The sequence below is a fragment of the Sturnira hondurensis genome, unplaced genomic scaffold, assembly GCF_014824575.4.
Source record: "Sturnira hondurensis isolate 20B ecotype Veracruz unplaced genomic scaffold, ASM1482457v3 Scaffold0022910, whole genome shotgun sequence".
Taxonomy (NCBI): Eukaryota; Metazoa; Chordata; class Mammalia; order Chiroptera; family Phyllostomidae; genus Sturnira; species Sturnira hondurensis.
Window position 1 is genome coordinate 1,896,544 of NW_028095541.1, and position 27,301 is coordinate 1,923,844.

General features: G+C 44.7%; 1 protein-coding gene across 4 annotated transcripts in view; it reads left to right on the top strand.

The window, feature by feature from the left end:
• Positions 1–27,301, top strand: part of IPPK (inositol-pentakisphosphate 2-kinase) — a 121,781-nt gene that overhangs the window by 68,128 nt on the left and 26,352 nt on the right. For 3 of the 4 annotated variants that reach the window (XM_037037143.1, XM_037037142.1, XM_037037147.1), the window contains 8 exons: positions 2,643–2,690; positions 4,786–4,881; positions 9,068–9,134; positions 11,050–11,171; positions 12,508–12,597; positions 20,039–20,097; positions 20,754–20,826; positions 26,400–26,679. In XM_037037143.1, the coding sequence (XP_036893038.1) occupies positions 2,643–2,690; positions 4,786–4,881; positions 9,068–9,134; positions 11,050–11,171; positions 12,508–12,597; positions 20,039–20,097; positions 20,754–20,826; positions 26,400–26,679 (835 nt within the window). The remainder of the gene's footprint in view (positions 1–2,642; positions 2,691–4,785; positions 4,882–9,067; positions 9,135–11,049; positions 11,172–12,507; positions 12,598–20,038; positions 20,098–20,753; positions 20,827–26,399; positions 26,680–27,301) is intronic. The other variant, XM_037037144.1, reaches the window with a different exon arrangement.

Below are 27,301 nucleotides of genomic sequence, written 5' to 3' on the forward strand. Positions count from 1 at the left end.
ATGCTGGTGACTTCGCCTTCCCCCAGGTCTGGGTTTGAGGTCCAAGCCAGTAGCAGGTGTCCCAGGTTTTGAGAGGTCATATGTTTTCTCTGAGTTGGGCAGTAAGTACTAAAAGGGGCTGTCATGTAGGCAGAAGGTTCTGGTGTCTATGGGGCATTCCTTGCTCTCAAACACATTTTGGTTTAGAAAGCTGTACTTTCTGAGCCTCTTCAATCGCCTCCCAAGGTTGCAGGGCTCCCATGTCTTCCTCCTCCTGTTGCTCATGACTTCTCTCTGGGCCTGGGCTAGCTCCCTGACTTCAGCCCTCTGCTGTGTGTGTGCAGGACTGGTTTCCAAAGTCATCCAAATGGAGTGAGTCTGCCTGGTTACTGAGACTTCACAGCATCTCCAGGTTATTTCCTTGGAGAAATGGCAGCCTCGAAGGCTGTACTTCTTTAAAAAGTTATTTTTTCATTCTTGTATATTATATGAACATTATAAAAATTGGGAAACCCGAATAATAAATAAGCAGAGCTTAAAAAGAAATTGTTGCTCTTGCTGGTGTGGCTCAGTTGGTTGGAGCATCATCCTGATAGGATGATGCACTGAAAGGCTGTGGGTTTGATTCTCAGTCAGGGCACGTGCTTGGGTTGTAAGTTTGGTCCCTGATTGGAGTACACATGGAGGCAGCCAGTCAGTGTTTCTCTCCCTTCCTCTTTCTCTAGTGTGTGGGTGTGTGCGCACATGTGTATCTTTAGAGGTCCTCAAAAGGTAAACAATAAAGAGGTCAGTGCTTTAAAAAAAATGTTGTCCCAATTGTTGCTGCCTGGAAATGCTATTAACTGTGCCGAAGTCCTTTCAAGTGTTTTATACAAATGGAGTGTACACATACTATATTTAAACATTTCTATTTTACATACTTTTAAGAATGCAGTGTAGCAAGCCTATATAAAAGTGCTAAGATTAGCCCTAACTGGGCTAATCCACAAAGTAGCTCAGTGAATTGAGCATGGGGTGCAAACTAGGGGGTTGCTGGTTCGATTCCCAGTCAGGGCGCCTGCCTGGGTTGTGGGCCAGGTTCCCAACTGGGGCCGCATGAGGGGCGACCACGCATTGATGTTTCTCTAACTCTCTTTCTCCTTCCTTTCCCCTCTCTCTAAAAATAAATAAATAAATAATTTTTAAAAAGTGCTGAGATTTTAAGTGTATCTATAGTTTGATTATCACAAAATTGCATGGATCCATAATCCAGCCCCTTCTATAACCTTTCTCAGGGACCTGCCCACCTGCCTGAGGGGTGATCATCAACTTTGTCTTACCTATTTTTAAACATCGCAGAAACAGAATTGTACCTGTACATTATTCTAATAAATATGAGATCTGTCCAGAAGGTATCCAGCCATGTATATGGAAAATAGAGACATTTATTGAAGAAGATGCAAGATTCAAGAAACATTGTACACAGGACAATGTTACTTCAATGCCCTTCAAAGTAGGCACCCTAGAACCTCACACCCTAGAACCTAGAACTGGTTCGGTCAGTTACCATCAGCTGCCCTGTCATATTTTCCTGAATCTCATCAATGGTCTGAAATCTCTTCCCTTTCAAAGGTGATGTTACTTTTGGGAAAATACAGAGTCTGCAGGGTGCCAAATCTAGACTATAGGCGGGGCTGAGTCACCTGGGTGATTTGACATTTTGCCAAAAAAAACTCTCCATGAGATGTGATGCATGAGCAGGCACATTGTTGTATGAAGTTGCCAATCACCAGTTGCCCAGAGCTGTAGCCTTCTGAATCATCTGAATAGTTTCTGTGGAGGAATGTTCAAGCTTAATGCAGAATTTGACACAGATTCGTAGCTCTACTCACTCAGCCATTTTGTGATGGCCACCCAGTGCACATGCTCACTCAATGGCATCTTCTGCCCCCACCGACTAGTACAGTGCAGTCATCGTTATTCAAGCATGTGCAGTCCAGCCCACTCTCCTTGGCTGCCAGGTTACATCAATGTCAAACAAACCATTCTCGTTATATTAACAAAGGCTGGAATTTTTCTGGACAGACCTCATCTCATATACACACACATAATGGTATGTGCATATTTACACACGTGTACACACATTCATGCACATGTGTAATTATGTATTTATTAAAATGGGATTATTCTATAAGCCCTATTCTGTGACCTTTTTCATCTGTATCTGTAAATACAGAGCTTCCTATTTTATCAGTGATAGCATGATATTCCAGGGTTTGGGAGTGTTCCCCTGTATTTAACCATCTCACTACTGATGGACATTTAGGTTGTTTACATTTTATTTAGAATTGTAAATACTACTTTTATATGAGTAGCTAAAATCTTTTGCACATTCTTAATTATTTCCTTAAGATAAATTCCAGGAAATGCACTGGCTAGGTCAGAGGGCACAGGTTTTCCTGGTGGCCCTGTGGCCCCAGTGTGTCCTCTGGTGTGTGACACCGTGCTGGGCCCCTCCCTGTGGGCACTGGGTATTCCAGGCCAATGGGCTATCTATGGAGTTTGCAACCTCCAAACTGCTGAGGACAGTCCCCAACCTGCCCCAGCCCCTTCTCCACAGCCATCCACCCTTTTCCCCGGGCTTTGGACTGGTACTAACCAGACTTTATTTTATCTTCCTATAGCGTTGTGTGGTACTACGTTTTCTGAAGTTTCCTCCCAACAGGAAGAAGGTAAGGTCTGTGCAGTTTGACACCCAGTCATTGAAACAATTACCTAAGAAAACTTTGGTTTTATTTCTGATGTAGAAGCATTAATGCTAACTGTAGAAATTTAAGTATGACACAAGCATTCAGTGCAGAAAGTGGTATGTCGCTGATTCCTGCAGGACCCAGTGCTCTGATTTGCTGGGGTCACTATGGGTTTCTATGGTGAGTCCCTGGATGCTGAGCTAGGAGTCACCCTGTTCAGTTCCAAGAGCCCTCCTGGTTGGCCAGGACCCCTAAGACCAGGTCTCAGTTTTCCTGTGGTGATTTCCTTACACCCTGCTGCCTCTTGGAATTGTATGTATGAGAATAAAGCCTGTAATGCTGCCTGGTAGACTGCGTTACAAGTCACAACAGACAGTTCAGATGGAGTGTGGGTTTCTATTTGCTGAGTCATCCAAGCAAAGTATTGTGACACCTTCAGAAAGCTGTTGCTGTTTGGTAGCACACTGGCTGAGCACTGAGTTGCATTGTCTGTCTCCCTGGAGTGGGATGTCACTGTAGTATTTATTTAAATCTCAGTAGTTGTAGAGTTCAGTAAAGAGAGCTTTCTGGAGCCCTTTTTTGTGGTCCTGGGGGTGAGGGAGGAAAGCACAGAAGGTGGTGTGAGCTCTGCTCCAAAGCATAGGCTCTTATCTTAAAAAGAGGAGCAAAGGCAGGAGCAGGGTTGGGAGGGTCACAGTCCTCATGGGGGTGTGGAGTACAGGTGGTTGGGTGATGAGCGAAAATTGGGCAGAAGATTAGGGTATAGGAGAGGTACATCACTGCTTCATTTGAGTTAAGGAGAGACAGCCAGAAAGGGAGAGGAGGTGACTGCTTATGGGCACTGGTGGTAGCCAACAGTGGAAGTGAAGGGCACACTCAGGGGTTAGCTGCATAGAAAGAGAAGAGAGGTCTGTGGGAGAAAGTGAGGGGGCTGCTGCCATGAAATCTGGGGATGGTTTGGTCAGTGCAGAGAAGGATGGCAAAAGATGGGAGAGCATGAGTGGAGGGCTGCCCCTTCTCAACTGCTAAAGAGAACTGTGCAGGGTGTTGTGTTTCTGTGGAATCCAAGTAGAAACTAGAACCATCTGGGAGACTACCTCTGGCTCCCTCCTTCTCCATGCAGCATCTGCAGAGCCCAGACTCAGTGAAGGGCCAGTGTTCCCTAGATGCCTCTGTCAGCTTTTCCTGTTTTGATTTATTGAGGCATTGTCCTCCAAGGCAACAGTTTGCCTTTATTTATTATATAAATGGCATGGTGTGATACCAGCTGCATTACCAGTGGGAAATCATGTGGTAATTCTATCTTCAAGAAGAGCTTTTTGTTAGAAGCTCAGTGGCCACAGCTGTATGGAGCCACTGGGTGTGTTCTGGGCCTTCTCTTGGGCTTCATTCTCATGCAGTCTAGCTGCACGTGCCACAGGACGCTGGCTGTGGTCTGCACCTGTTACAGGCGCAGACGGCAGCTCAGTACAGGGCCTTTGTAGAGTTCAAGTCGCGTGTCAAGCACCTCCTGATTTGTGTGTGATGAGAAGGGCCCTCTTGTCCTTTGGAGAGACCTGTGGTAGACCCTTTGGACTTGTTGTCTTAGGTCAGAGGGAGGGACACAGGGCTGATTTTCTGTTTCACCCAAATCTTCACAGCTTGTTGGGTCCTTAAGAATATAGGATGCGGGATACAACATTTTATTCTCTATTTAGAGGCTGAAGAATAAAATCTAAATACCCAGCGATTTTTGGATAGGAGAGATTTTCAAAATCCATGAAAGATGCATGGGCTACTGGTGGATCCCCAAGAGTTCCTGGTGGGGTAGGGGGTGGGCACAGGTGTGGGCCACATGGGCCTGGGTAGAAGGTGGAGGTGGGTCTGGGGAACTGAGGGCACAGAAGGGCCAGTGAGTCCAGCAGTCTCTGTAGCGAGGCTTACCTTCCTCCAAGTCCACGGCCACTGTCTTCTGTTTGTGGCCACAGACATGGCAGCCTTGTGTGTAAGGGGCTCTTGACAGTGTCAGAGTCCACTCCTTCCATACTTCCCTGGAGGTCTTGGTCATTAAGGTAAGCCTATGCTTCTTTTTTTATAGACCTCAGAAGAAATATTTCAGCACCTACAGAGCATAGTAGACTTTGGCAAAAATGTCATGAAGGAGTTTTTGGGAGAGAACTACGTTCATTGTGGGGTAAGTCATTTTTATTTATGTAGTAGTCTAAAATCATGGGAAAGATCTGTATCAATAATACCAACTTCTCAATTATGGTTTGTAACTTTGTGTTTAATGAAAACTATTCATATTAATGACAGAGTTTCCAAGTGTTTGGTTTTTCTCATTTGCTGCATTGAGACGTTGTAGAGCGGAAAGTATTTTCTCATTTTCTACCAGAAAAGCCTGAGGTTCAGAGAGACCATGTGAAACCCCTGCTTGCCAGGCTACCCAGTCTCCTCCACTCTGCCTTCATGTAGACATCCAGCTTAGTGAGGGCTCTGGAGTGAGGTCCAGACAGCATCCCTGGTCCCAGTGCATGTGGGTGGTCTTCACTGCTGGCTTTCTCTGGTCTTGGTACTTGAGAGGAGTGCCTATCACAGATGAGGTCTGCAGCTTGGACAGTGGGGAGGGGCAGTGCAGGGAGTCACAGTGGCTATTGTCTACACCTGGGATGGCTGCTAGGCTTCTGCTGGGCTTCCTACTTGTCTTAGATTAGAGCCTCGCTCATACCAGTAGGTTTGTCGCTTTGAACACAGAGCACAATGCTCTTTTATTTTGCAAATACTGTACCTCGTGTCCACTCTGAAAAAAATGACACTAAGGAGATCAAGGGAAAGGTTTTTTTGAAGCTTAAGGTTTGCTTGGTAAAGTAGAATTGAAATGGCTCTGACAGCAAAACATCCTCCAAGAAGGACCCTTTGACAAGCTTAGGATGTACTGTTGATGGTGCTGCTGGGCACCTTTAGGGCTGCAGTCTCAGTTGAAGCCATCAGACCCCTTTTCAGGGCAGCCCAGCCATGCAGTAGACAGGCTAGGCTCACCTCAGGGCTCTGAGTAGCCTCGAGATAGCCCTGACTCCCCCCGCACTCCATCTGAGAAATGACCTGGACCAGAGTTGTGTCTGTCATTTCCACAGTATCTGGTGGCTTTTCAGGCCACCCCTAGGCAGTGTGGAAGGACTACACAGTCACTGGAGTCATTCGGCCATCCTCCGTGCTGGCACTGCACTCAGTGAGGTCTTTAGCTGTCCAGTTGAATTGTTAGAGCCTTGTGTCTCTGAACCACCTGCTCTGGGTGTTGCCTGCTTCTTGGCCTGCATGGTATCTCAATGAATGCGGGTATGCCGATACATATTCCTCTTTGAGGAAATGTCCCCACTTGGCTTGTCTGGCCAAGTGGGAACATTTCTATCATAGTGTCAGGGGCTCCAGACCTTTCCCCTGAAAGGGTCACAGTGAGGAAGAGTGGTGGAAGCTTGGGTCAGCCAAGGATGGCCTGGCAAGTGAGAGTAGCATCAAGAGGTTTCACTCAGGCACAGGGCATACACGCCCTGGTTCTAGGTTTGGTTCTTTTGTCCACAGTAGATGGGGCTCTGGGCATGTGGGGTGAGCCACAAGGTCACGTTCTGGGAATATTCATCCCATTGACATGCCTTCTCTACATGAAGACAACACCAGAGTGAATGCAGCCTGCTTTTCCTCCAGGTGGGCGTGATGTCCCCAGGGGGCTGCCACTGAGGCTCTGGCATGGTGGGAATGTGGCATACAGAGCACATCTCTGATCCACGTAAGACTTTGCACAGGCAAAACTAGCATGTATAAATGCCACTGTTTCCTCTGACCACTTACATGGAGTAGGGCAAATTGGACCCCTGGTGAGCATTTCCCTCCTCTGTATGCTGGGATGAGATAACAGACCAGCCTCGTGGTGAGAGAAGGAGGCCCAGACAGAGTGACAGACACACCTCTCGTGCCCATGCTGCCTCTGGGCCTGCCTAGCTGGTTTGGGGACTAGTCTGGTCCAATCTCCATGTGAGCTGGAGGTTAGGAAATGGGGAAGAGGGTCTTTTTTCATGCCCACAGATGTTTGCATCTTAAATACCAGGGGTAGTTGAGATACTGATGTAATTTTAGAAGTTTACCTCACTTTTATGGACCCGGTCCTCCCAAGGTTGAATGCCCTTGGGTGGCCTTTGACTTCTCACCTTATTTTTATTTAATATTTTATTTATTTATTTTTAGAGGGGAAGGGATGGAGAAAGAGAAGGAGAGAAACATCAGTATGAGAGAGCAACACTGATCACTTGCCTCCCAGATATACCCTGAGTGGGTACTGAAGCTGCAACCCAAGCATGTGCCCTGACTAGGAATCTAACTGGCAACCCTTCGCTTTGCAGGATGATGCCCTACCAACTGAGCCACACTGGTCAGGGCTTGACTTCCCACTTTAAATTGACGTGATGGAAGCATTGGCCTGGCCACCGCACACGATGAGTGAGGAGGTGCTGTTCTTCTGAGGGAGTGTTTACAAGGCCGTAGACATGCTGCTTACCTGCCAGGCCCCGTCCAGTCTTGGTGGCCCTCTGTACTTTTCTGCAGCCATCACTTCATCCCTTTGAGGGAGATGCTTGTCAGCAGGGAAGCTGGCGTGGCCACACCTTTCAAGTTAAACTCCCTGAGAGGAATTTTGTGGTCTTAACTATAATTTTTCCTAAGTTAATACTTTGTGCAGGTGCTGGCCAAGTGCCCTGCTGAGATCACCATCTTCCCAGGGTTCTATAGGTGTTGTCTGTCCACCCATGGCATGGTGTACATGATTCATGAGTCTGAATCAAAGGTTGGTCAATGTAGCCAAATGTTAGAAAGGATGCCTACTCTGAACATTTTATTCTGATAAAATAGAACACAAATAGAACTCAGTATAGAATCAGGAATTTAAAATTGCTTAAAGAAGTAGTTCTGTTTTTTACCTTGGTGACTAGATTTAGGCGGGGCAGCTCACAGATGCTGTGTCAAGAGTAGTTGAGCCACTTTTGGCTCCAAACTTGATCCTGTCTGCTCCTCTTCAAGTTTCTGTCAATGTGTTGATGATTCCGGCATGGGCCATGACTTCCTTTCCCAGCTGGGGAGCGTCATGACTCCCACTGCGTGGAGATCTGAGTCAGTGTGCTTGCCCCGACGTTCCTGCATTACCGTCAGGGTGTACAGGGCTGGATGTTTCTTTGAGAGATGAACTGGATGCAGTTTTACCTTCCCTGTGCAGCATCCCTTACCTGCCATCTGCCCACTATGTACCTTTGGTTTTTTCTGAAGCGGAGTGAGTAAGAACTTGGACTTTTGTGAGATGGTCTAAGTTTTGAATTTTCAAATTTTTATAAGTCCCACTCTTTTTCATTGTTTCATCTTACCTAATTCAGAACTAAATTTTAGCAACTCAACTTTTTATCAGTTTATAGCATGTGTAGGTAAATGACAAAATCGTGGGTTAAGTTGGCACAGCAGCCTGGGAAGTAAACAACTGACTGGACTAGGCCGACTGCAGAAGCATGTCTGTACAACAGGATGGCCTCAGGCCTGGTCAGCCATGGACTGGCGCTGATGCACAGGTGGGGCGGGGTAGGATGGAGAAGATGTGGTGTGTCAGCATTTAGGGTCTCGGCGTTTATATTCTAGGCTGGTCTCTTATGTCCCATTGGGACTTCTTCAGAAGTCAGAAATCTACCACCCTGGAAACACAGTGAAGATAGTGAGCAACAGGGAATAAAAACTTATTTTAGGAAATTACAAGGAACTGGCAAGTTGGAGAGAAGTTGCTCTTTTTTTTTTCTCGAATGCACTGCATATTGGACTCCCCTGAGTCTAGTAGCTAATGAGCACACTGGAGGTCTCACCTGGAGGTTAATATTCGATTAGAACCTTTCCCTTGAGCTGCTTCTCAAGGAAAAGGGAGTGTGAGAAGGCTCAGGTTTTCTGCAGAGATAGTTGGTGAGGAGTATTGGCACTGGCATAGAACTGCCTCAGGCCTTGCTTCCTGTCCATAGACACTGAGGACAGAGATAAGGTCTCAGTGAGGACATAGGAGGTGCTGGGGGGAGACCAACTGTGGGTGGGTCAACTGTGGGGCTGCTGATCATCACCAGCGTGGACACCAGCTGCTCTGAATGCATGAAAAATATTAGTGTCTGTTTCATCTGGACAAGTCCTTAAAATATAAGAGCAGCTTTATTCCTGAGGCCCACATCTGAGTACTTTTTTTAATGTGTTAAAATATGCATAGCATACAGTGTACCATTTTAACCATCTTTAAGTGTGTGCTTCTGTGGCGTTAAGTGTGTTCACGTTGTTGTGCAGCCAAACTGAGCATTTTGTATTTGTCCTTACAGGAAGTGGTTCAGCTGCCTTTAGATTTTGTGAAACAGCTTTGTTTAAAGATACAGTCTGAAAGACCAGGTAAGGGTTTTAACTTATAAGCTCTTTTTGTAATTTAAAATATCCCATTTGAAAGTGTTAGACATTGTTACTCTTATTAGGTAGATGCAGTTTTTGGCAATTCTTATGCCAGAAACTTTGATTATTGGAGGTAGAAATCTCAAGAGCTCATGGTTTGGGGCATTAGATAGCCAGGTCACTGCAGAGAATATATGACCAAGAACTAATTAATAAAAACAAGTATGCATTTGGGGGAGAGAGGAAGCTGAAGGAAGTAGGGGAGACTTAGGGTAGAGACGGTAGGCTATATAGGGAGGCCTGGAGGAGGAGTCAAAACGCAAACCAAGGTAGACCCAAACCACAGAGGATGGGCCAGGCCCTAGCAGGTCTGCAGCTGGAGGACCTTCTCCCAGAGCTGAATCCACCCAGCTTGCTGATCCCCCTAGGGGAAGACAGGAGATGTGAGCCATGCCAGCCCCTATCATCTCATGTATTTTCCATACCTCCTGTTCCCCCCATACACTGACTGTCTTCACCATTTCACCTTGCATACTCTACACCCATCACCTCACATACCTCACCCTACCTTATATATCTCCATCCATTACCTCACATGCCTTCCCTATCACCTCATGTACCTTCCTTGCACTTGGTTGTGGCTGTAATGACAAAAAACATGTCAAAGCCTTTCCTTTCCCACAAAGATGTAAAGACCATGTTACTGAGGATGGATATGTCTCCTAAAGCACAGCCAGGCAGTCCAGGTGTCTAGTTGGCCAATATAAAATTCTTTCCTTTCTTGGTTAGGAAAATTGAGACACCATGTGTTGGAGCCTCAGGTTTGAGGAGCATTGAGGAGCAGGGCTCTGTGTGTTGAAATGGCTAATGAGGGAGAAGGATGTGGTAGCCATGTTAAAGCCAGGACTGTGTCTTGACTCTGTTGTCCTCATCTATAGTAAGACAGACTGAGACTTGTCTAGGGTTCTACCATCCAGCTATAATGCTGCTGAATATCATTATTTTACTTTATAATTAGGAATTAAGTTTGTATTACTTAACAGTAATAAGATTTGTACCCCCATTGTAATAATGACTCATAATCAGGCTTGTTATGTGAAAGGAGGAGAGTCAACCCATGGGGTCTGGAGTCAACCACATGGCTATTCTGTGACTGTCCAAGTACAGCTTTTAGAGTCAGTGCTAAGGAAATAGCGGTGTTTGAGGATTCTAAAGGAACCAACAAGACGAAGGTAGAGGCTGGTTCCTTCTTCTACTCTGTGTTCCTGGGTTAAGGGACTCACAGAATTAGGAGGTGGTCCCCAAGACCACCCTCCCTTCTGATCACAACTGAACCTTTTGGGGATCCCCAGGAACAAGTTCAGGATCTGAAAATTTGCTGGAAGGACCCATAGAACTCACTGTTATCCTCCTGGTTATGGCTTATCACAGCTAAGGGATAGAGATTAAGACCAGCTGGTTGAAAAGGTGCTGAGGACAGGTCCAGGGAGACCAGCATGAGCTTCCAGGTATCCTTTCCCATTAGAGTTGTATGGATGGTGCTTACTTCTTCCAGCCACAGTGTGTGACCACATGGAGGAATGCCAAGCATGGAGGCTGCCGGAGCCTCAGTCTCAGGGTTTTTCTGGGGATTGGGCATGTAGATACAGCTGACTAGCTGCCCTCAGTCTCCAGCCTTCTGGAGGTTGAGCTGATCCTGTGAGACCCATACCCCCATCATGTATCACAGTGTTACACTCATGTGACTCAAATACCATAGAACATTCCTCAGGTAGGACACCCCAAGGCTTAGAGGTAGAGGCCAAGGCCAGCCCTTTTAGGCAAGGCTGATCTTTCCCTCAACAGGAATTTGTGAAGTTATCATGGGATCATCTTGATCTCGTACTGATCCTCAGTTATTTTTCTTACTGTTTTCTAGAATCTCGCTGTGACAAGGACCTGGACACTCTCAGTGGTTATGCTCTGTGCCTTCCCAATTTAGCTAGACTTCAGACCTATCATTTTGCTGAGCATCGGCCGATTCTGTGTGTAGAGATCAAGGTGAGTTTTGTCAAGGGGAAGGTGATGTGGGGAGAAGGGCAGGGTGGGTTCAGGTTGTAAATTCATGGTACCTGCCTAGAGTGCACTTTACCACAGAAGCTCCTAGTGTTCCTCACACTTGGGGCCCGCAGCTCCTTCTTGGAGGTCCCCAACTTCTAGGGACTCAGCTTGCTTCCTGCTCCTTCCGTGTATGCCACCTGGTTTCTCCCACCAGCCAGATCTGAGGGACATGGCTCCCCAGGCCCCCAGTTTTAGGCTTATTCTCAGGTGCTTTGATGGGGAGCCAGCTAGGGACAAACTCTGTCCAGGGTTCCGCCCTCCCTGTTTTCTTTGGAGGGTGCAGCTCACCAGCCCCCCGACCTTCCCTGCCATGTCCTCTTGGCACTGTGGTGACACTGCATGCTGTGTTCCAGGAGGCTAGTTTGAGGGTTCCCCTTCAGACTGGGTGGCACTCTGTTCTTTTGTTTCTGTCCTACTCAGCAGAGACCCCGCCCAGAGGCACAGGAACCTATGTGACTCTAAGGCCCTGGTTTTGTTGTGGTCAAGACTCCCAAGTTGGGGTGACAAAGGGCATCACTCGTCTAGTGGAGGGAAATGATTGCTGGATAAGGGCCAGGCCCCCAGCTTCAGCTCTGCTGTGCAGCGTTCAGTCTGGCTGCTCAAGTCTTCCTCCGGAAGCTTCCCAGATGTCCCAGCCACTGTTTGTCTCCTTCCAAATCTCTGTGGTGGTGATTTTGGGGTCACACCCTTGGCTCTGAGCAACCTGTGTGCTCAATGAGGCCTAATAATCTGTTTCCGCAACCAGAGGGTGAATGTCTTAGGCGTCACAAATAATTGTGGCGTGTTCTTCATTGCCCCAGTGCTAAGAGCAGGTCTCACATGTTGTGTGTGCCCAGAAACTGTCTTTTAAAAGACAACTGGGGTTCCAGACATTTTGGGAGCCTGGAGCCATTAGATGGGCAACTTCCCATTCACAAATTCTTGTCAGAGGGAACAGGAGTACTGCTTCTTACAGTTGGGAATGTGAGGGCAAATCTGAACTTTCCAATTTCCTTCTGTCTTGAAAAATACAAAGCAACTCCGTTGTATTTTCAATCCAGCAACTGAGAAACCATCTCTTCCCAGTAAGAGTTCTGACTCTCTAACAGCAGAGAGATGTTAATACGATGTGACAGGGGAAGCATCAGTTTCCTTACAGGACTAGAGAGAGAAGCAACTTTGGGAATATTTTTCTAACATTTGCTGCTACTCCTCAGTGTTGCCCTGTAGTTACTTATGTCTGTTTAAAGGTATGTGATTTCTCCCTAAGCAGTGTTTCTTCCTATTTATTTTTCAGCCAAAATGTGGGTTTATTCCTTTCTCCAGTAATGTTACGCATGAGATGAAACATAAGGTGTGCCGTTACTGCATGCACCAGCACCTCAAGGTGAGGAGAGCCAACCAGCCCACACCCCTCCCTACAGAGCTGTGGGGAGGGTGGTTGGGCCTGAGGTGTGACCACACACAGTTCTCAAAAGAGTGAAAGAAAATGTAGATATTTATTATTTACTTTTTATTTCACAAGTATTTCATTGTTTACAATGACATTTTTGTTTTGTTTTGTCTTAAATTGGGATAAAATTCACTTATGCTAAGATTCACCCTTTTAAAGTGTATAATTCAGTGAATTCACAGAGTTGTACAACTGTCACAGTTATCTAATTCCAGAGCATTTTCATCACTTCAGAAAGAAATTTTGTGCCCAGAAGCAGTCACTTTGAAACCCCCCCAGCCTCTGTCAACCACCTATCTATCTGGATTTGCCTGTTCTGAACATTTCATAAATGAAATCATATAATATGTGGCTTTTGTGACTTCTTCCACTCAGTATAATCATAGTGAGGTCCATCCATGTTTTGTAGTATATATCAGCACTTCATCCCTTTTATGGCTGATTAATATTCCATTGTGTGGGAACATTTTGTTCATCCATTCATCTACTGATGAACGTGTGGCTTGTTCTCGCCTTTCGGTTGTTGTGAATAATGTTGCTATAAACATGTATGTACATGTACTTGTTTGAGTCCCTGTTTTCTGTTCTCTTAGGTAGATTCCTTGGGGTGGAATTACTAGGTTTCAGGGAAGTTCTGTGTTTAACTTTTTGAAAAAAACATCAAACTGTTTTTCCTAGCTGTTGTACTACTTTGTATTCCCACCAGCAACATATGAGTGTTCTGATTTTTCCACATCTTTGCCAACCCTTGTTGTTGTCCCTGTTTGTGGTTATAGCCATCCTACTGAGTGTGCAGTGGTATCTCATTGTGGTTTTCGTTTGTATATCTCTAACACTGATGTTGAGCATCTTTTCTTGTGCTTATTGTGCCATTTGAATATCTTCTTTGGAGAAATATCTATTTTAATTCTTTGCCCAGTTTAAATTACTTTGTTTTTCTGTTACAGAGTTTTATGTGTTCTTTATATATTCTGGATACTAATCTCTTATCAGATACATGGTTTGCAAATATTTTTTCCTCTTCTGTCTGTTGCCTTTTTACTCTGATGATAGTATCCTTTGCTTTACAAAGTTTTTACTTTTGATAAAGTACAATTTGTCTACTTTTTCTTTTGTTGCCTTTGCTTTTGGTGTCATATCTAAAAAATCGTTGCCTGATCCAAGGTCATGAAGCATTTTTCCTATGTGTTCCTATAAGAGTTTTATAGTTTTAGCTCTTACATTTAGGTTTTTGATCCATTTTGAGTTAATTTTTGTGTATAATGTTAAGTAGGTGTCGAACTGCGTTCTTTTGCATGTGGATGTTCAGTTTTTCCAGCACCATTTGTTGAAAAGACTACTCTTTCTTCATTGAATGGACTTGGTACCCTTATCAAAGATCTTTTGGACATACATGTGATGGATTATTTCTGGGCTCTCTGTCCTATTTTATTGTTCTGTATATCTGTCCTTAATACTAGTACTACACTCTTGATTGCTGTAGCTTTGTAGTAAGTTTTAAAATTGGGAAGTGTTAGTCCTCTGGCTTTGTTCTTTTTCGAGACTGTTTAGGCTATTTGGGGGCCCTGTGCAATCACCGTATTTGGCTGTGTGTCATGCACTCTGTATAATGTGCAGCCATGTGTTTGTCCCAAACTTTCAGGAAAAAAATCTTTCATTTTAATTTTTTAATTCAACTATGTTTGTTTATATTCACATTCTTATTTTGTATTACAAAGGAATTTTAGCATTTATTTTTTAACATATTATGGTATAAGAAATTTTCTGTAACACATAACTACAAAACACAAGAATGGATACAAGGTATTTCAGGTGCTACCCATGTATAATGGAGCATCCTTATTTTTTTCTCAAAAAATTTGGGCTAAAGAGTGCATGTTATACATGGCAAAATATGGGACATATGAATTTGAGGACTGGATTTTTCATTTTTGGAAAGCATGACTTGGAACTTTGATAGAAACTGCAGGAATCTGTAGATCACTTTGAGTAGTATTGTTATCTTAACAGTATTTTGTTATAATCCATGAACACAGGCTGTCTTTTCACTTATTAAGGTTTTTCTTTAATTTCTTTCAGCAATATTTTGTAGTTTTTACTATATAAGTCTCTCACCACTTTGGTTAAGTTTATTTTTAGGTATTTTATTGTTTTATAATATTACAGATGTGATTATAAGTGGAACTGCTTTCTTAGTTTCCTTTTGGGAGTGTTCATTGCTAGTGTATAGAAGCACAACTAAATTTTTTTGTTGACCTCATACCCTGCAACCTTGCTGAATTCCTTCCTTCCTTTTAGATTTTATTTATTTATTTTTAGAGAGGGGACAGGAAGGACAAAGGGAGGGACAGAAACATCAATGTGTGGTTGTCTCTCATGTGCCCCCTACTGGGTACCTGGCCTGCAACCCACGCATGTGCCCTGGGCTGGGAATTGAACCCACAACCATTTGGTTTGCAGGCCCACGCTCAATCCACTGAGCTATACCAGCCAGGGCCTTTGCTGAATTTATTAGCTGTAGTAGCTTTCTTGTAGATTCTTTGGAATTTTGTATGTGCAGGATCATGTCATTTGTGAATAGAGAGTTTTATTTCCTCCTTTCCAATTTAGTTGCCTTTAACTTCTCAATTTCCTCAAAGAAGTCAGAAGGGATTTTTNACCTGGCCTGCAACCCACGCATGTGCCCTGGACTGGGAATTGAACCCGCAACCATTTGGTTTGCAGGCCCACGCTCAATCCACTGAGCTATACCAGCCAGGGCCTTTGCTGAATTTATTAGCTGTAGTAGCTTTCTTGTAGATTCTTTGGAATTTTGTATGTGCAGGATCATGTCATTTGTGAATAGAGAGTTTTATTTCCTCCTTTCCAATTTAGTTGCCTTTAACTTCTCAATTTCCTCAAAGAAGTCAGAAGGGATTTTTGATAGGGAGCCCATTGAATTGCAGGTCATTTTGGGAGGTATTGCTGTCTTAACAGTATTAATACTCTGTGAACAACAGGTTGTTTTTCCATTTATTTAGGTATTTAATTTCCTTCATTGATGTTTTATACTATCGTTTACAGTATGTAAGTCTTCTTTTGTTAAATTTACTCCTAAATATTTTTTTGGATGTCATTGTACATGGAATTTTATTTCATTTTTAGATTTATTGCATAGCAATGCAATTGATTTTTAAATTTTATATATTTTTATTATTTCTTTCAAGATTTTTTTATTGATTTGACAGAGGGAGAGAGAGACATCAATTTGCTGTTCTACATACTTGTGCTTTCTTTGGTTATCATGTGTATGTGCCCTGATTTAGGACTGAACCTGCAGTCTTGGAGTATTGGCACGACACTCTAATCAACTGAAACTACCTGGCCAGGGCTCCAAAATGTACATATATTTAGCTGTGGGGAAATACACAAAACATAAAATTCACCATCTTAACCATTACAGGTCACTTGCATTAAGTACATTTACCTGGTTGTGTAACCATCACCATTATCCATCTCTAGAACTTTTTCATCATGCCAAACTGAAGCTCTATGACCAGTCCCTGGGAACCACTATTGTAGTTTTTACCTCTGTGAATTTGACTGCTCTTGTACCCCATATATGTGGAATTGTACATTATTTCTCCTGTTGTGACTAGCTTGTTTTCACTTAGCATAATATCCTCAAGGCTTATCCATGCTGTACCAATGATCAGGATTTCTTTCCTTTTGAAGGATGAATTATACTTGGGTTGCTTCCACCTTCTGCCTGTTGTGAATAATGCTGCTAGGAAGATGAGTGTACAAATCATTCTCAGTTTTTGAGTATATACTCAGAAACCAAATTGCTAGATCACATTGTAGTTCTCTCTTTCGTTATGAGGAGCTGCCATCCTCTTGTCCACAGTGGCTGCATCATTTTCCACTCCCCTCACAGTGCACAAGAGTTCCAGTTTCCTCACATCCTCACTAAGACTCTTCTGTTTTTGATAGTAGTCATCCTAATGAGTGTGAGGTGAGAAATGCAACTGGTTTTTGCATATTGATTTTTTTTAACGAAGAGGCTTATTTCTTAGGTATCGTGCACAACAACAAAAACTCACTGCCTATTTATCCTGTGCCCTCATCCTCATCCTAGTGCAGGACACTTTCACAGTTGCGATATTTCCTTTCGTAATGTGGCTGTAGCTAGTGATCAATGTGATGTTAACAGCTCCTCTTAGGCTGTAGTCAGCTCCCAAAGTTCTGATGGAGGCCAGGGAATAGAGTGGAGATAGAACGCTAACTCTAGTAACTCTTCCATGTAGCTGACTTCTGACTCAGCTCTTCTGAAGCATTTCTTCTGTTCCCTTCCATTGGAGCAGTTACTGGTCCAACTCCACAAAAGCCACGGCAGGGGCTGGACTTTCTTTTATGTTGCTCATTCACACGTAAGACCCAGTCAATCAGAAAAAAACGCAGTCTTGGTCATCATTGACCTGACAACCTTATCTTCTATATTTTTTAGTGTTCCGTAGAAAAGTAGAAACAATTCTAGGCACTTTAAGCAGAAAAGTTTAAGACAGGAAATTGAGTGTTTCGAGATTCATTGGAAAGCTGGAGGAGTAAGCCATAGGTTGTTCTCCAGGAATCAGAACATCAGAGAACTGACCCAGCAGGGTAGTAGCTACAGCCTTTAGCACATCAGGAATGTGAGGGAGAATCAGGAGAGAGATACTGAGTTCCAAAACATCCTGCATAGACTGGTACAACCACTATGGAAAACAATATGGAATTTTCTAAGAAAAGTAAAAATGGACGTGCCTTTTGGCCCAGCAATTCCACTATTAGGAGTATATCCTAAGAACCCTGAAACACCAATCCAAAAGAACCTGTGCACCCCGATGTTCATAGCAGCACAATTTACGATAGCCAAGAGTTGGAGGCAACCTAGATGCAAAAACTATGGTATGTTTACACAATGGAATTCTATGCTGCAGAAGGGAAGAAGGAGCTCCTACCCTTTGCAACATCATGGATGGAACTGGAAAGCATTATGCTGAGCGAAATAAGCCAGGTGGTGAAAGACAAATACCATATGATCTCACCGTTAACAGGAATCTAAACAACAAAACAAACAAGCAAGCAAAGACACTGAAATACAGAACGTGCTGACAGGGTCCAGAGGGTAGAGGGGAGAGAATCACAGGGGAAAGGGGGAAGGACTCACATGAACAAGTATAAAGGACACATGGACAATAACTAAGATGCGGGGTGGAAATGGGGGGGAGGTGGGAAGCACTGGGGGGCCAGGGCTGGGAATGTAAGACAGAAAACTGTACTTGAACAAGATTAAATAAAAAAAAGAAAAACTTTCAAAGAATAAATCAAAAAGAAAATATAAATAAAGCAAATTAATTTTGAAGAAAAAAACCCCATCCTGCATAGCTGTAATCCAGGGATAAGGGAATCCCCATAGGCTCAACTGCCACTGAAGAACCACAAAAATTAAGACTGGACCCTCAACACCTGAAGGGAAAAAATCCCTCACAGAATGATAACCTACTGTGTGCTGCATATTAATCTTTAACCCTGTTGCCATTGATGAACTGGCTTAGTTGCTCTAATTTTTCTTGATGGTTTCTTAGGATTTTCTATATACACGATCCAATCACTTGCAAATAGAGATAGTTCTAGTTCTTTCTTTCCAACCTGGATACTTTTTATTTGTTTTTCTTCCCTAGTTGCTCTAGTTAGAACTTATGGTACAATATTATATAGAAGGAGCAAGAATCTTGTTCCTGATCATGGGGGGGATAGCTTTTAGTGTTGCACCATTGAATGTCATGTTAGCTGTGAGTTTGTCATAGACATTCTTCTTCAGTGTTTTTTTTTTTAAATCACGAAAAGATGTTGGATTTTGTCAAGTACTTGTCCTACATTGAAATGATCATGAGGTGCTTTCTTCCCTCTATCAATATGGTGAATGACACTGATTTCCCTATGTTGAACCACTCTTGTGTGTCTGGGATAAACCCCACTTGATTGTAGGTAGATAATCCCTTTAATATGCTGCTGAATTTGATTTGTTAAGGACTTTTTCATAAGTATTGGTCTATTTAACCCCTCTGGAGACTGCGAGGGTTCTTTTTTCACCATGACTGGGGCTGTTGGTTTTCAGGGTTCCCTTGGAACTAGAAAAGGGATGGGAATAGGGCATTAAAAGTGCCACAAAGCTCAGTTCTTACTTAGATTTGGCTGTTTTTCTTTAATAAATGCTCCCCAGGTTGTTGAAAGACTGATTAATTTTCAGAATAATGAAAATTGTAATTGATTCTTCTAGTTTTTGCCAGTTTTCTCATTGCCCATATGGAGGAGAGATTTTCTAAAGGTTCTGACTCCACCATTTTTGCTGACTCAATTCCTACTCATTTAACTGATAAAATACGGAATTGTATTAATTAGGTCACCTGTCTTCCAGAGGTAACTCATGTTGTCAGTTTGTACATTCTTCCAGACTTCTTCCTGTGCTAACAAAAATAAACATGGTATCCAGTGGAAATGAGGTGATGCCCGTCTCTATGCATATTCTAATGTGTGTTCATATGTGCATGTGTACACATTTCCAAAACAAATATGGGGTCTTACCATATGTAATTGTTCTGCTAATTCTTTTTTCACTTAAATAATCCTTGAGGATTGTTTATCCTTCAAGAAGGTTTTTTCTTTGCATATTTGGATATATGCATAGTCTGCACATATTTTTTCTTTTCTTTTCTTTTTTTTAGCAAAAGTGACATCATATGTTTTGTTCTGTAAGTTGCTTTTTGACTTGAATAAATCTTGGTGATTTTAACTCTCCCTCTTTCCGTTAGTAGCTGCATGTCATTTATTCATTCTTTCATTCAGCATGTGTCCTGCTTTGTTCTCGCCCCTGAGAGCAGCTCTGCTGTGACTTACTTATTTGTTTCTAGGTCTTGCTGTTATAGTGAGGCAACAGTGAACATCCTTGACCCTGTAATTCCTTGTGTATTTTCCAAGTCAGGGCTCACCTACCTTTTAAATTTTGATGAACACCAGCAAGTTGCTTTTCAAAAGGCAAGTTGCCTTTTCCATTTTTTATCTCACCAACAACATGAAATTACTTATTAGCCACACCCTCCCCTTCCAAATCAGATTTGTTTATCTGATTACCAAAATGTAGTTGTGTCACTTTTAATGAATCCCTGTTGGGCTGGCAGCCCTGTGAGGCTCTTACAGGAGGGCCAAGGTTTCCTAGGGTTGGTGATCTAAACCCAGACGTGGTGACATCTGCTGGAACCTTCATCATCTTAATCACTTCAGCTGTTATGTGTTACAGTTAGCCCAATGCTGTTCTCAGTCCAATTGTTGACACAATGTGGTGGTTTCTTAACAGGTGGCAACTGGGAAGTGGAAGCAGATAAGTAAATACTGTCCCCTTGATCTCTACTCAGGGTAAGAGAACACTTCTACTTTGTCCCAGTGCCATCTTCGTTGGAGGTGGGGTGGTTGGGAGTGTTCTGTGAGGTGGGGTGATATTTTCTGATGGGGAGTTGGTGGGTGTTCTGTGAGATGTGGTTGGGGGTGTTCTGAGGAGGGGTTTGTCGGGGGTGGTGTTCTGTGAAGTGGGAACCATGGGTGGGCATTCTGTGAGGTGGAGTAATGTTACGTGAAGGGGAGTTGGTGGTATTCTGTGAGGTGCGGTTCAAAGGGTGTGTGTTCTGTGAGGTGAGGGAGGTATGGGTTTAGGGGTGAGGCAGGCATTCTGTGAGGTGGGGACTGCTGGCCCCTGTATAACCAGGGTCCTAGGCAGGGCTCAAGTTTTTGCCTGGGGTCAGGGTTGCCTCTACTGATTCCTGCAAGTAACCAGGCAGAGTCAGCAGCTGGGAAGGTGTTGCCATGAGAAGAGGGCTGAGAGCAGGGTGTAGATTAGGGGCAGTGATGGGGATGTCTCTGCATTAGGGCTGGGGACAATACAGCTCCTTAACTTGAAAAACTGGGAGACCTGGAGCAGGAGCTCCTGGGTATATCCCCTGAGCCATGAGTTGGGAGCCACAGGCAGGTGAATGCAGACTGCTTCTAATTCTATCAGTAACCCTTCCCCCTTTTAGGAATAAACAGAGAATGTACTTTGCCTTGAAAAGCTTGTTGCAGGAGGCACAGAACAACTTAAAGATATTTAAGGTAAGAGTTGCTTATATTTTATGGCCCTTTTAGGGGGAGGCAGCAAGTGTCTGGACTGAGCTGGGTGCACTCATGGCACTCTTGTCTCTTTGACCTTGCAGATGGGGACATCTGGGCTGAGTCTGCCTCAGCACAGTTTTTTGGGTCTATTTTCCAAGTCCCCTTCCATGAGCATGACATCCTTTGATTCCTCTGTTGTGTGATGTTGACTCCTTGACCACTAGGTGACCTCAGGCTCTCCTGACGCACAGACCTGACTGGTTCTTGGATGATGATGGCCCTGGCATGGTCAGGCTGTGTCTCAGGCATCTTTCTCTGTATTGCTGTGTCCTGTGTGGTTGAGGTGGGAGAAGCAACTAGGGTGGCACAGTGGCATAACCTAGAGGGTGGCCACACCTGTACATTTGCTCCCAATTATCTTAGGGAGCTTGTAATTTGAGAACCTCTTTGTCAATGATTATATTCTTTCCTGGACTCACAGGAAAATGGTTCATCCATCACCCAGCCCAGACATCCTTGGCTTTCTCCTTGCCACCTGCAGCTGGCACCCTGATTGGGCTCACTGAGGCCCTGTGGTAACCTGGCCTGCTGCTGGCAGGAATTGGGCCTCAGGGGTGGGTACGGGAAGGGGAGAGGAGGGTTTGCCCAGATCTGGAGGAGAACTACTTGTGACCTTTGTTGGAAATATGTCCCCTGGGGTCCCCCTTGTCATATCCTTTTCTCTTTGCCACTGATTCTGTCCTCAGTCCCAATTATGCCCTAATTAAGTGTGACACATGTGAGAATGTGCAACAGGGTTGCAGGCATCACATTTGTGGAGAAGCAGGGCTGTTGGATCTGGGCAGCTCATGTCCTCTGTGTCCTGCTCTGTGTGGACAGCTGTGATCTGCACACTGTTGCCCCTCAGAAGGGTGCTGGGTTGGGTGGGGCTTTCTCCCACCTGACTCAGAAATTTGGTCAGAGTGAATTGACTTTATCCTGTTTGCCTCCACTTTCCCAAATCTGGGAAAGGAGGACGTATTCAAAATCAGTTCATATTTTTAACTTTTATGAGGAGTTCAGGAATTTTATGTTTATATTCGGAAGATAAATTTCTTTTCATCTGGGGGTTTATTTAGAGCCTATAGTAAGACTGGCATTTTGTCTCCAGTGGACCCTTTTCTGACTGCCTGGCCTGGGCTGGACTGTCAAGCGCACGCTTAGGCAGAGAGGTAGGTCTGGCTTGGCCCCTGGATAGTCCGCCTTGCCCTGGGTCCATGGCCTGGGTTTGGGAGCCCGGATGTCTGCTGCTTCTGTTCAAATCAGCATGGAAAAAAATTCATGGTTGAGATAATAGGTTCAAAAGAATGGCTTTTAAAAATAATATCTGGAGCAACACAGTGCATTTTCATAAGTGCCAGTACTTCTAATGAGCAAGCTCTGGTTCTGAATCTCAAGTCTTCCATCATTGTGAAGTTCCAGTGTCATGATCAGTGCCGGCATTACATTGTTTGTCCAAATGTTCATAGACTCCAGGGCTGTGGCTCTCTCCAGCCCCACACTGGTCACTTGTGAAACTCACAGGGGGACACATGGGATAAGTCATGGAGCCTAGGTTGATTCCTCTCCTTTGAACGTCACATGAGGTCCTTGAGCAACTGTAATTGTACACGTAAAACTCCCCTCTATCTGGATTCCGGACACTGCGGAGAAGAGGCCTTCTGCTTCTAGGGGTCACTCAGCCACTCAGAGGCTGGGAGGACCAGCTTCAAGGTGGGCCAAGGGTACAGCCCCATGCTTTATGGCTTTGTCTCGTACTTATTCTTGGCCTGTTTCCTCCTGGGAGCTACTGCCTTCCCTTTGCCTGGCATACCCTTCTCCCACTATAAGGCACATCTCAAGGGTCCTTGTTTCTCGATGGTTTTCCCATTCCTGTGGCTGGCAGTGGACCTAGTTCTGTCCCTGTCATCCTGGACACCCGTACTGTGAGCTCTGACAGTACAAAGAGAGGCTTCCTAGGGGTTGGTGTTGCTGAATCCCAGGACCTCACTGAGGGAGAAATGCCCTGTTTCCTTCTTTTTTTTAAGTATATTTTATCGATTATACTATTACAGTTGTCCCATTTTTCCCTCCCTTTTATTCCCCTCCACCTTACACTCCCCCTCCCTGTATCATCCCCCCACCTTTACTTCATGTCCATGGGTCATATGGACATGGCTTCTCCATTTTCTATATTCTTCTTAACCTTCCCCAGTCTATTTTGTGTTTATTCCCCACATTCGCCCCATCCCTGCTGATAATCCTCCATGTAATATCCATTTTTTTCTTTTTTAAAGGTTTTATTTATCTATTGTTAGAGAGGGGAAGAGAAGGAGAAAGAAAGGGAGAGAAACATCAATGTGTGGTTGCCCTTTATGCACCTCCTACTGGGGACATGGCCCGCAACCCAGCAATGTGTCCTTACTGGGAATCGAACCAGCCACCTTTTGGTTTACAGGCCAGCACTCAATTCATTAAGCCACACCTGGCTCCACACCAGCCAGGGTTTTTAACTTTTTAAAAGATTTATTTATTTTGTTTTAGAAAGAGTGGAAGGAAAGGAGGAAGAGTGTGAGAGAAGCACTGATGTGTGAGAGATACAGGGATTGGTTGTCTCTCACATGCCCCCAACAGGGGACCTAGCCTGCGACCCAGGTGTGTGCCCTGGTTGGGGACTGAACCAGTGAGCTTTTGGTTCGCAGACCGGCACTCCATCCATTGAGCCACACCAATCAGGACTATGTGATCTCCATTTCTGTGATTCTGTTCCTGTTGTAATTGTTTGCTTAGGTTTGTTTTTGTGTTTTTTTTAGGTTTAGTTGTTGATAGTTGTGAGTTTGTTGTTATTTTACTATTCATAGTTTTGGATCTTCATCTGTTTCTTAGGTAAGTCATTTTAACATTTTATATAATAAGGGCTTAGTGATGTTGAACTCTCTTAACTTGATCTTATCTGGGAAGCACTTTAACTACCCTTCCATTCCAAATCATGGCTTTGCTGGATAGAGTCATCTAGGTTTTAGGTCATTGCTTTTCATGACTTTGAATACATCTTTCTAGCCCTTCTCACCTGCAAGTTTACTTTTGAGAAATCAGCTGATAGTCTTACAGGAATGCCTTTGTAGGTAACTCTCTCCTTTTCTCTTGCTGCTTTTAAGATTCTCTTCTTGTCTTAAATTTTGGGTAATGTAATTCTGATGTGTCTTGGTGTGTTTCTCCTTGGATCCAACTTCTTTGGGATTCTCTGTGGTTCCTCGACTTGCATGTTTAGTTCATTCACCAGATTGGGGAAATTTTCTTTCCATATTTTTTCCAAATAAGTTTTCAGTTTCTTGCTCTTCCTCTTGTTCTGGCGGACCTCTGTTTTGGATGTTGGAGTGTTTAAAGCTGTCCTGGAGGTTCCAAAGCCTCTCCTCATTGTTTCGAATTCTTGTTTCTTCATTCTGTTCTGGTCGAATGTTTATTTCTTCTCCTATTCCAAACCTTTAATTTGAATCCCATTTTCTTTCCCTTCCACTCATGGTTCCCTGTATATTTTTCTTTGTATATTTTCAAATATCTCGCTTTGTCTGGCCTTCATGTCTTCCTTTATTTTGCGACTGTACTCAATCATGTCTGTAAACATCCTGATTACCAGTGTTTTGAACTCTGCATCTGATAGGTTGGCTATCTCCTTGTTGCTTGGTTCTTTTTCTGGAGTTTTAATCTGGTCTTTCATTTGGTCCATATTTCTTTTGTCTCAGCGCATCAGTTAAGGGGCGGAGCCTTAGGTACTCACCAGGGTGGGCCAACCCACTTGGCTGTGTTGTGGTGTTGAAGGTAGGGGAGGGGTCCGAGAAGGAACAATGCCACTTGCTGGAGTTTCGGTCAGATTTCAGTTACTTCCCCACTACCCACAAGCAAATTGGGCCCTGCTGGTACTGAATCCTGGGTGGGTTGGTTTGTGTACATTTTAGGACCCCATAGGCTCCTCCAGCAGATTCTCCTATGAGGCTGGGAGTTTCTCCTGGCACCACAGCTTCCATAGATTTTTATAGCCAGAGGTTTTGAGGCTTTATTTCCCTGCACTGGTAATCTTCATTGTACAGTCTGTCTTTCTCCCCAGTTGTTCCTCCCGTCTTATCCGTGTGCAAATATGGGACCACCTGGTTGGCCAGCCAACCTTGTCATGCGTCCCCTCCACCCTGGCTTCCTGTCTCTGTCCCTCCTACCAGTCTGGATGAATGTTTCTTTAACTCCTTGGTTATCGGGCTTCCACACAGTTTAATTTTCTGGCAGTTCTGCTTGTTTTGTTTTGTTTTGTATTGGTTGTTATCCTTCTTTTAGTTGTGCAAGGAAGTGAAGCATATCTATCTATGCCTCCATCTTGGCCAGAAGGCCAGCGTTTCTTGTTGGATTGAGTTGACTCCCATCTGCCCCCTGGAGGAGAGCAGGAATCATCCTTATCAATATTATCTGCTGCTGCACAATAACAGCAGATAATATTCATCTGCTTGTCACCTCATAGCTTCTGTGGCTGGCAACTGGCGAACAGTGTGCCTGGTTCTGGCCCAGGGTCTCTTTTGAGGCTGCATCTCAGTGGAACACTTGGTTAGAGCCAGAGTCTGTGCTCCCAGGATGGTACCCTGACCTTGGCCTGGGCAGGAGCCTTTGTTCTGGCCAGGAGTGGTTCTGGCCATGGAGCTGCTCAACATGGTTGCTATGATCTGAGAATAGAGCAACCAAGATGGAAGGCATGATGTCTTTTATAACTTAATTTTGCTTGGGATGTGCTATCACTCTGCCCTTATTCTGTTGGTCACACAGACCAGACCTCTGCAGTGTGGTGAGGACTACAGGGTGTGAGTATCAAGTGATGGGGACCATTGGGTACCATCCTGGAGCCTGGTGACCATACCATCTCATAAATGAAGTGAGAGGTTTTATACTCCCTTGGGGTTGGTGCCACTCAGGGGTGTGGAGACTAGGGTTCTCTTAGGGGCTTTTCCACCAGACACCACAGACCCTGTATAAGTCATGGGGTTGAGCCCACTGGGCATTCCTGCCTGCAGCCCTGGGAACATTGGTGCCACAAGATGTTTCTTTGCTGCACTTGAATTTAGAAGGCAAAATGACCACTAAATGAAGGTTTCCACACTAGTAATGCTGGAGGACTCACCCACCGTGGCAGGGGTCTGGCCCAGCCTTTCTGAGAGGACAGAAGTGCTCTGGAAAACTGGCCTAGAAGTCTCCCTGCTCAGTGTTTGATTGATATTGTGTGTCTCTCAGGTACATGGGCGTCACTCAGCCTTTTGAGTAATGGGCTGTCAGTGTGCTGTGTGTTTTGGTCTGAGGGTTTGTGTTTATCATCAGGACTTATTTCCACCTTTCAGTGGGATCTGCCTCTGGGTCAGTGACAGGGTGCATGAGAGAGGGTTTCTCTGCAGGCTGCAGTGTGTAGGAACCCCATATGGGCATGTGGATGACATTAGGTCCCTTTGCCTGCCTGGGGACAAAGGTGCTTTCCTACCCATCTCTTGGAGGTGATACTTCCTTGTTCTTTTTCCTTCCTGAAGAATGGGGAGCTGATTTATGGCTGCAAGGATGCCCGCAGCCCCACGGCCGACTGGAGTGAGTTGGCGTATCACCTGAAACCTTTCTTCTTCCCGTCCAATGGCCTGGCCAGTGGGCCCCACTGCACAAGGGTTGTGATCCGAGAGCTGGTGCGCGTCATCACACGAGTGCTGCTTAGCGGCTCAGACAAGGGCCAGGCAAGTGCCCTGAGGCTGGGGCCAGGGTCGCAGGGCCCATGTGTCTGTGAAGCCAGCCCTTTCAGCAGGAGCCTGCCTCACCAAGGTAGGCTGGCTGGGTGGTTGGGTGTGTGGGCAGAGCCTGGGCACAGCCTGCTGGGGTCCTTCCTGGCCTCACAGAGCTTCTGCAAGAGCAACTTGTGTCCCAACAGGGGTCCCCCGTCTGGCTTCCCGGCCTCTCAGGCCTAGGTGGGGAGACTCCCTTTCTTATCTCCAATCGGAATTTGTAAATTGCATCACAGGTTTGGGCTGTATGGTTTTCCCTAAAACGTTGTCCCACAAGTCTCTGCATCCTCTGTGGTTTGCTGAGTGCTTTCTCTACATGCCCCTGGTTTATTCTCTCTACAAACCTGTGGGGGCTGGGGGGAGGTGGTTTCCTGGGCCTGTTTCTTACATGTGGAGAAATGAGGCACTGAAGTTGGAGCCTATGGTGCAAGCCCTTCTAAGTAGGGTTGGTCCCAGCAGGCAGAAGTTGGCAAACAAGTGTGAGCACAGGCATGTAGAGCTTGTGACTCTGGGCACCTCCTACTAGAGGGCCTGTTCCTCATACTTTCAACAGTAGCCAGCTGTGACTTGGTGGCATCTGGGCTTTAAGATTAGTTTGGGTTTTTGTCCTGAGAGTTTGTGGGCTCCTCATTTGCCCCTTTGTCACCTGTTAGCAGCTTCAC